The 13,447-nt window shown below is 35.9% G+C and overlaps 2 protein-coding genes across 2 annotated transcripts; one reads left to right on the top strand and one right to left on the bottom strand.

Moving 5' to 3' along the window:
• The first annotated feature begins 4,074 nt into the window (after nt 1-4,074).
• On the top strand, nt 4,075-5,073 carry LOC124841679 (uncharacterized). Its single transcript, XM_047317992.2, has 2 exons — nt 4,075-4,233; nt 4,431-5,073. The coding sequence occupies exons 1-2, from the start codon at nt 4,194-4,196 to the stop codon at nt 4,868-4,870; spliced, it is 480 nt and encodes a 159-aa protein (XP_047173948.1). The 5' UTR covers nt 4,075-4,193; the 3' UTR covers nt 4,871-5,073.
• Nucleotides 5,074-7,992: 2,919 nt separating this feature from the next.
• Nucleotides 7,993-9,624, bottom strand: LOC124841676 (protein OCTOPUS-like). The gene has a single exon (XM_047317990.2). It carries the CDS (start codon nt 9,545-9,547, stop codon nt 8,069-8,071), a length of 1,479 nt encoding a protein of 492 aa, XP_047173946.1. The 5' UTR covers nt 9,548-9,624; the 3' UTR covers nt 7,993-8,068.
• Nucleotides 9,625-13,447: the final 3,823 nt, after the last annotated feature.

Below are 13,447 nucleotides of genomic sequence, written 5' to 3'. Positions count from 1 at the left end.
TCAGAAAGTGGAAAACAAGTGGCTGCAGGTAGAGCCGTCAAAATGGGTTGAAACCCGTGAGCCAACCCGGCTCACCACGGGTTTGAGCCGGGTTGGGTTGAAAAAAAATGACAATTTTTTTATGCGAGCCAATTTTGACCCGGCTCACTAAGAACTCGGCTCACATGGGTTGAACCCGTGGTGGGTCGGGTTGGCTCACCAACCCACCTTTTTTTTTTAATTAAATCAAATTAATTAAATTAATTATTTAAATTCTATTTTTTTATTAAAATTAAATTAATTATTCAAAATGTATAACTTTTACTTAGTAATATGTCTTTAATTATTTATTACTTTGTGTTTCAATATTATTAGTTAACACTACTTTTTATTGTATTGTAGATGGAGATAAAGAAGAAGATGCTTCAAGAGAGCATAATCCTATGGATTTATTCATTCAGGACTCCAATTTAATAGATGGATAATGTTATAGATTGGATAATTCAGGAATATATTATTTGTTTTATCTTGTTTTTAGACCTATCTACAAGTATGACAGTTTTATCTTGTGCTATATATTTTTGTTAACGGCTATATGTAATTACGTATGTCTCATTAAACTAAATTGGCAAAATTTTATGCTTGATAACTTAAAATATATATATAACAATATATTTCTTTTGTTTCATTTTCTTTTATATTAATTGATCATATTATTACTGTTTCAATTTGATCGATCAAAGTAACATGTTATAAGAATCTCGGAAGAAGAGAGTGAAAAAGAAGTTAATTAAGTGAGCCAATGAGCCAACCCGTTTAACCCACCAACCCGTGGTGGGTCGGGTCGGGTTCGAATTTTTTCGGCTCGCTAATAAATGAGTCGGGTTGGGTTGACTCACTAAGTGACCAACCCATGGTGGGTCGGGTTGGGTCGGGCCGGGTTACCCGTTTTGACAGCTCTAGCTGCAGGAGAGTGGACGTTCGTTTTTTGTGACGGCAGTAGTTAATGCCAAATTTCAAATGTTGTGCCACTTCTCTGCATGTTTACCTTCTCCTCCAAATCTCTGAACCCACTTTCTCCTCTTTCTCTCTAAAACCTTCATCTTCTCTCTAAGAAATTCTCATCTTTTCTTTCTCCGATCATCACTCGGGCACCATTTCCACTCTTCCGGTGTCAAGGGCTTTCGATTGAACCGATCGGTTTGTGAATATGAGCTGGTAAGTTCTTCTCTTCACTCAGTCGTGCGGTTTCCTGGACGTGCAAACCAAGTTCTGGTTTCATGTGTTGATCACTCTTCTAAAAGGAGTGGTTCTGATAGTGTTTTGGTTTTTACTTGGTTTAGTTTTGGAAATTGTTGAGCGTTGAGGGTAGAAGGACTTATAGAGGTGAACCAGTAACCATATCTGGAAGCGTTCGGTCACGTAAGAGGTAAGGGAAGCTTATTTAATTTAATTTTATTCTTGCTTGGAATGATCGCATGTTTATGTGAATATTAGATGAATATGAAGTATGATTGCTACTATGTTTTGGCTGTATGAATGTATGAAGATAAATGCTGAGGAATGTATTAATAAGAGTATGAATTCTAAGTCTGTATTTCTATGTGAAAATTTATGTTCGTCACTGAAGGTCATTGACCGTTCGGTTTTCTTATGGACTCGGTTGTAACTGGATTCTTTCATTTGGAGAGAATTCTAGTTGAGGACGAGCGTCTTCGTTTTGTAATATTTGTACATGAGCGTTCGGCCAAGGGTAGTCGTTCCTTGGTATTCGGTTGTAAACTTAATATATCTATATGTATTTGTATATTTCGTTCGTTCTTGAAAACTATTTAAATGGTATCTTATTATATTTATCAAGCCTTTCTTCTATAAGTTTAGTAGTGCATGGTCTTACACCAAGCGCTCGTACTAAGTAAGTGCTCGGTATTACACCAGGCGCTCGTTCTCGTTTCCGTAATCTATCTTTATAATAAGAGCGTTCGTCCAAACTCCATAGAGTTCGCTCTTTATAGTGTTCAGTCTTCGACTGACATTCGGTTTCCTTGAGGTTTAGCTCATGAAGAAGCTAAGTATTTATTGGCGATCGGTTTCTTCATATGATTCCGTCAAGTACTATTATTTGGTGTCCTACAGTACCTGTTTCAATTGGTTTCGGCCTAGAGTCCTAGTACTCGGCCTAGGCTTTACGGTGTTCGGTTTGAACTCTCAAGAGTCAGTTCATTAAATTGGCTCACTTGGTAAACACCATTCGATTATATTAGTCTCTGAGAAGTATTATTATATTCGGTCATTTTCACAACTAGTGAGTAACTCTCTCAATTTGATTATGTTTGAGTTGGAGACATCTTGGTCTCACTTCAAGTGTTCGGTCTTGTTCTGGATTAAAAACTAACGTGCGGTATTTGGTATCCTAAGGGATCATTATTCAAATTGATTCGGTTGAGGTTTTAATAATGAAAGATGATAGAATACGATATGGATGAAATGACTTTGGTTATGGAAGAGTGTTCCGGAAAGGAATATCTCATGATTTGATATTGGAATGGTAAAGTATGAATGTGGGCACGCTAAGCTGGCGGTTCATCCTGATATTCCGTGATTACTCGTTTCTCACATTGAGAAGGGTAAGTCATGTGTGAGAATGGCAAGAGGTCCTCGTCCTTATGGTTAATTTGGACGGAACGGACTAACCTTGGGTGACAGCTATTGAGGGTATCCCAGTTACTACATCACCCGGGTGCACGAACGTCGTAGCTACACATAATTCATACAGTCCGGACAGTCAGAGTCTAGTATTAGGCTTTGCATGAAAGAGTTAATGAGTTATCTTGTTTAAATTGATTGAGTGAGATATATGTTGATAATTGAATTAAATTACATAAGCTTACCTTATTTCTTGTCTTGTCCGTTTTGTACGTTCGATGGTTGTCCTTCTGTTACAATGATCATCCGTGTGGATGTGAGCAGAAGGAGAAACTTGGCTGGAAGAGACGCTGGAAGAAGAAAGTTTGGTCGAGGTAGAAGTTAAGACCGAACAGTAGAGTCGTTCGGTTAGTAGTTAGTTTCTTTGTGTGATAATTGTTCGGTCATCTGTTGTTTTCTTCTTTTGTATGACTGTTCGGTACGTCTTCTGTAAACCGTTCGGTCTAGATTGCATATTTGTACAGTTTTAATTTTTCCGTTATCTTGTAAGGACGTTCGACCATAAGCGTACATCTCATCTTTTGTAAGACTGATCTGGAATATTACTAATATGTGATTATTCCTTTATATAGTTTTTATACTGTATTTTTGGATGTTACAATATTATTATAATAGTTATATTAAAAAAATTAAAATTAAAATAATAAATAAAAGTAACAATAATAAAAATTAAAAAACCAAAATAACAAAAATAATAATGTAAAATCTGATTTAATATATATAAATATATTAAATTATATTAAAATAATAAATTAAAGAAATAGGATTCTAAATTTTTAGATTACTTAATTATTATTATTTTTAATTTAATTTTTTTTAATATTACTATTATGATAATATAAATTATATTTTAATAGTTATTTAAATATAAAATATATTAAATAATATTAAATTTTTAAATTAAATTAAATAGTTAATAAATTATAAATAAAATAAAATTAAAAACTTTCTCCGCTAACATAGTTAATGGGGGATGATTGACTTTTTTTTAAATTTTATTTTTTATTTAAAATTTAGTAATAATTTAATTTAATTTAATTTAATATATTTATATATATTAAATCAGATTTTATATTTTTATTTTTGTTTTTTAATTTTATTTTAATTATTTTAATTTTAATTTTTTAATATAATTATTATAATAACACAAATTATATTTTAATAATTACTAAAATATGAAAAAATATTAAATAGTATTAGATTTTAAAATTAAATTAAATAGTTATTAAATTATAAATAAAAAATAAAGTTTTAAATATTTTTGTTAAAAGAGTGTAAGATTAAAGAAATGTAGGATTAATTAAATAAGAAAGAGAAAACGTTAAAAAAATATTTACTATAAAGGAAATTTATGAAAACAAGTTAAAGATGCATGAAGTGTTGGAGGTGATCCTATAATGGGCTTATTCAATGTCCAATAACTTTCCAGGCCCTGGCCGACGCTACGAAACCACGTCATCGCCACCAGTATTCAATGATGATCGAATGATCGAATTCTCACTCTCGCAATGCCTCGGAAGCGCTTTCAGGAGCCACAACCCAAAACAGGTATCTCTCTTTCTACATACCCAAAATTTGGAAAAACTATAAATATCTTAACAACGTACGTGTTAAACCATATCAACGGCATGCGGGTCGATTTTCGCATACTCAAACCTTGAACACAAGGTGTTTGATAAAATGTTTCACACAGGAATCTTGCATCTCTGATTAAGTTTTGTGGGCCCGTCTATGTTCCAACGCAGGTGTACAACATGCCCAGGATTTCCTGAGGAAAATTGGGTTGGGGAAGGAGAACTACTACTTCTGGAAGCAGATTGGAAAGGCTTTGGTATGCACGTACGCAGTGATGGGGGCAGTGTGGTGGTACAACGAGACATCGCCACTGGGTTGGTGGACACTGAAGCCAAAGCCAAAGGAAGAGAAGGAGCTTGCTCATTTGTACGAGCGGAGGATGTTTCCTTACCCGGGTGATGAAGAGGCAATGCAGGAGTTCATTGCCAAGGGTGGAATGATTGGGACAAGCATTGGTCCCAAAGGAGCTGCTGAGGATGATAAGGATGAGAGTGATTACAAGAAGGAGATGAAGGACAAGAAGTTTGAACAGGAGGCTCAGAAACTTTGGATCAGGATGAGGAATGAGGTCATTGCTGAGTTCAAGGAGAAGGGCTTTGATGTGGAATGAATGACTGAAGTGAGTGCTCAAAACTAGTGGTGGTAGTAAATATTGAGTTTGTTTGGATATTGTAATTTCAATAAATGTGTCATAGGGAAAAGACTAATCACTCTATTTGTTGTTCTTTGTTGATGGATATGTATGTATATGTGAACCTGACTAGTGTCACAGCAATTTCACTTATTGAACTGGGCTTTTTTCTGTTTTCCTTATTTACAGTTTTCATAAATTCAAGCAATGGAATGCAACGAGCATTGGTAAATATATTATGAAGCACTAATAGAAAAATGCAACAAAGTGAAATAAAATTTCTAAAGAAAAAAAAATGTAGAGATTCTAAGGAAACAGAACTACATTTTTCTCCCAATTTAATGTTCTGGAGGATATAACAATGATTAACTTTCAAATTGAAGAAGTTTTGGAGGCTTTAAGGTTTCCAAATGGAAAAGGTTGAGGTTTAGAAGGAAGGGGTTTATAACAGATACAAGGATATTGAACCAGGTGGTGTGCTTGTCAGTAATAGTAGATGGGGATAATTATTAGGTGAAGAGGAGACAAAAATTGAGTAATAACAGCGGTGTTGTATTGGTAAAGGAGATAAGTTGCTGGGCAATACTCTGAGGATTTGTCAGTCAGATGGAGGACACTGTAAAATAAGAAAATGTTAGCTTAGTGAGAATAGTAAACCTCTGATATACAGGTTACACAGTGCTAATTATCTTTAACAGAGAATTTTTCCTAGCTTCTTTGTCTTTTCAAACCATGAGTAATGTAATGAAGCAAAATTTATCTTGGAGGAGAGTTTGAGAATTAATTTTCAAGGATGGAGGGGGTCTTTTTTGCACTATCAGTCGTGAGAAATAAAGCACTCATTTGCTTCATTTTGACATCCATATGCAGTATTTAACTCCATTTTATCTTCTTTAAACTAAAAAATTCTCAGGTTTTAACTTTTCTAATATTATATTTATTCGTTTGTTGAAAATAGAGTAAGTTAACAATCTGTTTGGATTTAGGACAACTAGTATTTTCTAAGATTTTCTCTCAAAATTCTTTTTTCAAATTAAAATCGATTATAAAACTACATCTTTAAATTGTTAATTTTATTTAAACTTAATTTTTATGATGGTATAAGCAATTGAAATAGTCTTTGTTAATAACTTTTTAAAAAATTATATTAAAAAATATACTTTCTAAACAAGCACATAGCAAGTGTGCCCTGAAAATATTTAAATCTTCTTTTATCAGCCTTTATCAATCTAACAGTATTGAGGAAAATAATATTGCGTAAACGTGCCCTGAAAAACTTGATTATACTTAATGGAAATGAGGTTGTGCTTTTATTCCGAAGCACCTTCGTAAATAAGTCAGATATTTTTATAATCTGCAATGATGTGGTATGCTCACACCACATCATTGAAAGAGCAGTGAAAAGTGAAGTGTTTAATGGAAAGTAGTCAGAATTTCAATTTACCAATGCTTAAGAGTTACAGTAAGTCCTTTTTCTGTAGGGTCAACATCTGCTGCGTTATTGATTTCATTCATCAGCAAAACCTATGACCATCAGCATAAAATACAAAAAGAAAAGTCAAAAAGAAACTATTTTCAAAATCAAAAAGTCAATTACAGATATCTACAAATTATTTTTTATATAATAGTGAACTAGCTGGCCAGGGCAAAAATTAAGAATCGCCTTGAAGGAGTCCATGGTCATATTTCTAAATCCTAGCAGCATATAACTTCAATGAGAAACATAATGCTTAACCAGAGAAATAAAGCACAAAAACAGAAAAGGAAGTTCCAACGGAGGAAAACAAAATTCACAGGCACCCGTTCCTAACTGCAAACCAATCTGAGGAGTAAACAAGGATGTGCCTCAATGCAAAAGAAAAGAAAAGTAATCAAGGTACCATCAGAAGTAGGACCATGATAAATTTTAGGTTTGAAAAGCCAACACAAAGGATAATAAAGCAGTGACACCAGATTAGACTATAATATTTTCTCCGTGTTTTCTAATAACAAGCAATGTGCTTTTCTCTCAGACAGACAATTAAACAAGGAAAACATTATATGTTGTTCACGGAGAAGCCGTAAAATCTCTACAACCAAGTATTATGGGGAAGGATTTTGCTGTGTTCTTTTGGAAAGTTATCCTACATTATGTAGTAGATGTTTCCACTGACAGAATTATCTTCCACAGAATATAAACGTGTTGTCCTTGACAAGGAAAACTAAAAGGAAATTTATTCATTCGCTGGGACAAATTCTAGATTCCAAGTGGTTGACAATGGGGGTTCCTGTCCCCATTTCATTTAAAAGAACCCATTACTATAGTAGAGAATAATCATTTTTGCCGCCATTATGTTTCAAACTTTTCCCCTCTCATCTAGCTGAGTAGGAAAATTCTTAAGACAAACTATAATCCACCTATCTTTACCACGCCTGCCCGACAGCCCAAAAGTTTTTTATCTGTCATAAGGCATGAGAAAGGATATTCAAAACTCCATTTTCGAGTTTGCAATGAGTTATAATAACGTAAATCTAAAATATGTCCTTCAATATAGTTTGTGTCAATTACATATATCAGACATTCTCATCTACGTCATAGTCTTAATTTTTCATTTTCAACCTAAAAAGAATTGTTTAGCAGATGTAACAATATAAAGGTTATCGAGTATGTAGATTATTAAGAAACGTACGTAGGTTACGCTTCAAAATTCACACATCTAACCAACCGCATAGCTGAACTAGAACTTGGAAGCTGAAACTTACTCTGTAATATGAAAATGCAGCATGAGAATCTCAGTGAACCTTTGTGCTGCATTTAGAGAGAGAGAGAGATAGAGTGAGGGCAACACCTCCATCTTGCATGAAATGCCATAGCCAGCACTTGAGGCAGCAAATTACCCCTTCATACACATTTCATCAACAAAATATAAATCATTAAACAGCGTATGACACGTCCTTACAGTAAATTCTAGCAAAATCAAGGTTTGCTCCCAACCTCCTCGAACCATCACAATCAGGAAGTTACCATCTGAACAACATCGTGGAAAGAATACTTTATTTTTGCTACCAGCAAAATTAGACAAATTGCAACCGTAATCTAATATGTTACCTTACCAGCACAATTAGAAAAATTGGAAATTAATATTATATATGTTTTTACAACCAAACATACTTTCAATTTCAACAGCTAATACAGTTTCACAAGCCAATTTTGGTTGCTGAATGCAAATCTTTAACACTACTCTTTCCAGCCTTGCTTCTCTTATAGCTCTTCGACGGAGTCAAATAGAATCTCAGCAAGCCAGTGTCAGGATTGTTTGGCGAATATCTAACACTCCGGTTCCTCTGAAACATAAACTCGTGTCTCCCATTACTCCCTTTGCTCTCAGAATCATCGGCGAAACCATCCGTTCTACAAGGGCTTCTACAGCTAACGCTATAGCTTCGCATAAGCTTCTGACCAACAGGCTCACTTGCTTGCACATTAACCACCCTCCTAAGCCTCTGCAAAGACTCTGCAAGTGGCTTATCATCCACAACACCAGAATCACACTCCTCTTCCCCAATCCTATCCTCCCTTCTCTTAGTTCTCTGTACCAAACCCAACTTGCTCCACACATCCCGCCATTTCTGCAACTTCTTGACACCCTTTTGCCTATTGGCTGCACCAGAAACATCCTTGGAATCAGATTCCATCACACAACCAGATTCAACAGCATCAGCTGAAGATCTCACATAACTGTCCATCAATTCTTTTTCAGTAATTAACAACTTGGCACCATAGAAGGTGGCCGGAGACACCTTCGGCGACACCTTCGCATTCACATTCGCATTTGACGTTAATTTCAACTCATCAAGCCCCGAAATTGACTGTCTCCTACGAGAGCTTGATCTATCAAAACCAAAACTCCTTCTACCGTCGCCAGAACTTCCCAAACCAACACTGTTATTGTTGCCGTTGCTGTTAATGGAATTGGAATCTTCATCGACTGAAAGCATCGGTGAAAGCCTAGAACACGATTTCCCAATCAAACACCCATCCCAGGAAGCGCGAGGGCAATCGAACGAGATTCTTCCCGCTTCAATCGAAAACCTCGGATCCGCGTCGCAGGATCTTCTCCCTAAATTGCATTCTCCAACCTCCGATTGAGTCTCTCTCAATCCCCGCGCCCTTCGCTTCTCTGCAGTTCCCTTCACATTACCATCAGCGTCAGAGTTTTTCTTAGCCCTGTGTTTCCATTTCCACTTCTTGAACTTCTCCGCGGCGGCATTCCAGAAGTTCCTGGAATCCCTGGCACCGTTCCTCTTGCGGAGCTGCAGCTCGAGATCTATAAACTCCTTCACCGTCTTAGTTTCCTCGTCGGCATCATCGTCGCCGTCGTTGGAAACCCTAACCTCGGAGGCGTGTTTGCGCGAGCGGGATTTTCGTAAGTCGTCACGGTCGAAGAGATCGGAAAGGGAGCTGCGGGGGCGGACCTCACAGGAGCGGCGGCGGGGGTCGGCGGCAGCGGCGGCGGGGCGGGAGCAGGATTTGGAGCGGCGGAGTGAAGGAGAGGGAGGGGAGTGGTCGGAGGGGATACCAGCGAGGCGCTCGCGGAGACAGAGGGCGCAGAAGCCTGTGATGGGGGCGGTGGGGTGGCGGTGGCAGGCGGAGAGGCGTTGGGATTTGGGAGTCATGAGTGCAGCATGCGTTGGTGTGTGTTAGTGAGTGTTGGTGGCAATGCCATTGTTGTGTTTGTTATGAAGAGAGTGGGAGACACCGCATAAGTATGCACAGAAGAGTACGGAATCTTCTCATCATTCATCATTCTTAATTATACAATTAAACCCTCCTTAACCCCCTTTTTTCTCTCTCTAACTATTTCCTTTTATTCAACATAATCTTATCATTTTTTTTCAAAAATCTCTATATAAATTAGGTGAAGTCCTCTCGATAGGACATTTGGTGGCCCTTTAATGCAACTTAACGAAAAGAATAAGAAATTAAAACAAAAAAATGAATAAAGAAGATTTAAATAAATTAAAATAATCAGTCTCAGTCCTATCAATTGAGCTGTTAACTAACTACTGTTGTTACTTTATGAGCGTCGATAAAGGCCACACATTCAACTTACACGTCAAGAAATTAATCTTATTAATTACACAACCAAAACATCTTAATTACACATTCAATTCTCGTTAATACCTTCCTCGTATACGAATCTTCAAAATTCGGCCATTTATTCAACATTTTAAATTTCCAAAATAATTGCAAAGTTTAATGCCATAAAATTACTCTCACTTTAACGGTTGCGGATTTAGGTGATTTTTTTTTTAAAAAAATAACATTTATTTTTTCTAAATACATATTTATTTGTACGCATGGAATATAAGACCTTTTCTTCGTCCAATCCCTTTCGAAAGTTCGTTGGAAGTTTGAAATCGTAAGCATAAAGCTTCAAATCAATGAATGCAGTGTCTTCTGCAACTAAAATTAGAGATAGAGACCAGCGTGAAACTACATCTGTAAATAATAATTAGAATATAAAAAGAACATTTTATATAATTAATTTTGAATTATATAAACTAGTTTTAAGTTATAAAATTAGTTTGCAGGGTGGATTTAAATAGGTTATAAAATGATGAGTTGACCTTAAGGTTTGCGCAAATTTACAAGTCAACCCTTTCAACTGAAGCAAACGGGCACAGTGATCTGTTTGGTTTGGCGTGAAGCGTGGGAATCTTACGGCAGTATAAATTTTTGGCAAAGTTAGCAGCACTGTGATGCCTGAGATTTTAATTGGGATGCGAACCCTAAATGGTCACCACACGTGCACCACTTCTTGAAATTATCGCTTTCAGCCTTTTCATATGTTTCTTTTAACATTATCAAAACTGATAAAATAGTAAAAGCTTAAAGGCTTAATTAATTCTTTAATTTCATCAGCATGTCACCTTACATCTAATTAAAGTCAATTTTATGAGATTTTTTATTTTTTATTTCGGGTGAAATTTAATAAATTAAGATAGCTCAATATGTAGTTCTATTGTTAAATTAATGACAATTGCTTCTTGCACCCTATCATTTTGTTTAATTTTGTTTTTGCGTTTGGAAATTTTATTTGAAGCATTTAGGAATCTAGAGTGGTATGATCCGGATAATGGATTCCATAAGGGGTATGTGGTTTTGAAAGGAGATTTCGAAAGAGGTAACTCATCTGTAAAATAAATTTTGGAAATCAGTTTCGAAAAAAAATTCCAAAAAGAAAAAAAAAATGGAAACATATTTTGCTTTTGTTATGTAACTTTCAAATAAGGGCAAAATCAGAAATTAAAAAATTGATAGGTGCAGGAAAAAAGTTATACATTGCAAGAAGCAACATCGCTTAATAGGTTATTTAGTCTCCAAGTTAAGAGCTGAATTTCCATTTAGTACTCGATTTTAAAAATGAAGACATTAGATTCCCAAGTTATGAAAATTGTGTAAATTAAGTCGTGTCCGTTAGGGTGGTAGCAACGGCGTTAAAGGTTAAAAAATGTGGCAAATTATTTATCCAACGTGGCAAATGCACATATTTTAGGTTTGGCAAGGTATGAAAATGTTATTTTTTATTTGGAAGAACCAAATGCATACAGATTTGGCCCAACATTTTAATCTCCAACGAGCTTAGGGGAAGGAGGTGATGTGAAGGTTTGGAGTTGAAGTGGGGTGCCCTAAGTTGTTCGTCCTAACTCAGTCTGTGAAGTTCGTTGTTTCTGAGGTGGGTACCCTAAGTTGGGTGGTTGGGATTGAGGTGGTTTTGTAGGTGTCGAGGAAGCAATATTGTGTGGTTGGTGGAGGCAATGTCAATGAATCAATGCTCGTCTTGCTCATGGGGGACCTCACGTGGTGGTTCATCAGGAGGAATGGTTGGCAACCAAATATGCTACTGTGGAGAGCTTGTCGTATTAAGAGTCGCAAAAACTGTTAAGAATCAGGGGAAGGATTTTTGGGGTGCCCTAATTACAAGGTATTTTGTGTACGTTGTGTTTTGATTTTGGGGGTACATTAGTTCGGTTTATCCTGAGATGTTTTGGGTTGGATGTTTTGAACACCGGAGTCGAAACGAAGAAGTGCGAGGATGTAATTTCTTCAAATGGCGCACTGAAGATTACATAGATGAAAGGGATAGTACAATTGGATGGCAAAGGAGAAAAATAATTTGTTTGGAAAAATCACTTGTGGTTTGTCAGAGAAGGGAGAAGGTGTTGTTGGGGTTTTTATGTTTGATGGGGTTGATTAACATCATCTTTGTATGTATTTTATTTTAATTTTGTTCTAGTGGTGTTTGATGGGGTTATAATGTAATGTTTGTTAGTTAATGAAGATTGTGGTTGTAATGACATTGTTCGTGTAATGAGATTTTGTTTCTGTTATTGTTCAAGTCAATGTTATGTAATTTACATTGCCCTGTCATTGACAGCCAGTGAATGTTATGAAGTGAATGAACATCACATAAAATTATAGACTTCCTTGATTTTTCATCAGCATAAAGGTATACAAACCATCAATATTAATAATGTGTTGAAAGCATCAATATTGACAAGGTCTACAAAGTCATTAAACATCACAAAAGAAGCTGCCAAAACATCAATTTTAACAACCTGGCAAACATTGCAGGTTATAGTTTTAGAAGATAAAACATCAGAGTTGTTCCAAAATGATATCATATTGATGATTAAAGATCACTTAAGAAATTACATCACAGATCATCCATAATACATGACATCCAAAATATAGTTATATAGTGCAAAATACATCACATCCAAAATAGTATTGAAGGTCAAACATGACCTGAATATGTCTTAGCAAAACTACTTAAAGTTGAAATTACATATCCAAAATACAAGTCAAAGTTGAACAATTTTTAAAGTGTTGTTGCAGTGTGATCGATCTGGGGTTCTTCAGTAACTTGACTTGGTTGAGTGGATTGTGGTATAGCTTGGTGGTCTTCTTCTTGAGTAATCTGACTTGCTTGAGTGGGTACTGGTGTAGCTTCTTGGTGTTGTTGTTCAGTTGGTTGAGTGAAGTGTGGTGTTGCTTATTGGTGTTGTGCTTGAGGGCAATTAGTTCTTATATGCCCTAGTTGTCTACAAATGCCACATCTCTTTGGGATTCTAGTTTGGCCAAGTTGTGTATCATCCCTTATTTGCTCCCAAGTCTTCAGTCTTCTTTTTTTTCTTGGTCTACCTGGCAACACCCTTTTCGGAGGAGGCAAAACATCAACATATGACAGGGAAAATTAATGGAATGTAAGTTTCCCATAGTTCAGGTCCATTGACAGGGAAAATTAATGGAATGTAAGTTTCTTCATAAGTTGAGGTTCTAAACCAAATTGGGATGTAGTCTTCTGCATTGATGTTTAAAAACCTCATGGCAGTCAGTGCATGACAACAAGGTATTCCTGTTACAGTCCACTTCCTGCAGCTACAATATCTTTTCTCTACATCAACTACAAACTTTTCAGCAATATTGGAAGTATGGCTGATCTAAAAAACTTGCATACCTGACCAACTGCCAAAGTATTCAAACACAATATTAGGAAGAAATTTACAATG

This window comes from Vigna umbellata, chromosome 1, assembly GCF_029865625.1.
Source record: "Vigna umbellata cultivar VRB3 chromosome 1, Vumbellata_1.0, whole genome shotgun sequence".
NCBI classification, from domain to species: domain Eukaryota; kingdom Viridiplantae; phylum Streptophyta; class Magnoliopsida; order Fabales; family Fabaceae; genus Vigna; species Vigna umbellata.
Note: the sequence above shows the minus strand (reverse complement) of the source record. Positions and strands in the feature narration are given on the sequence as shown.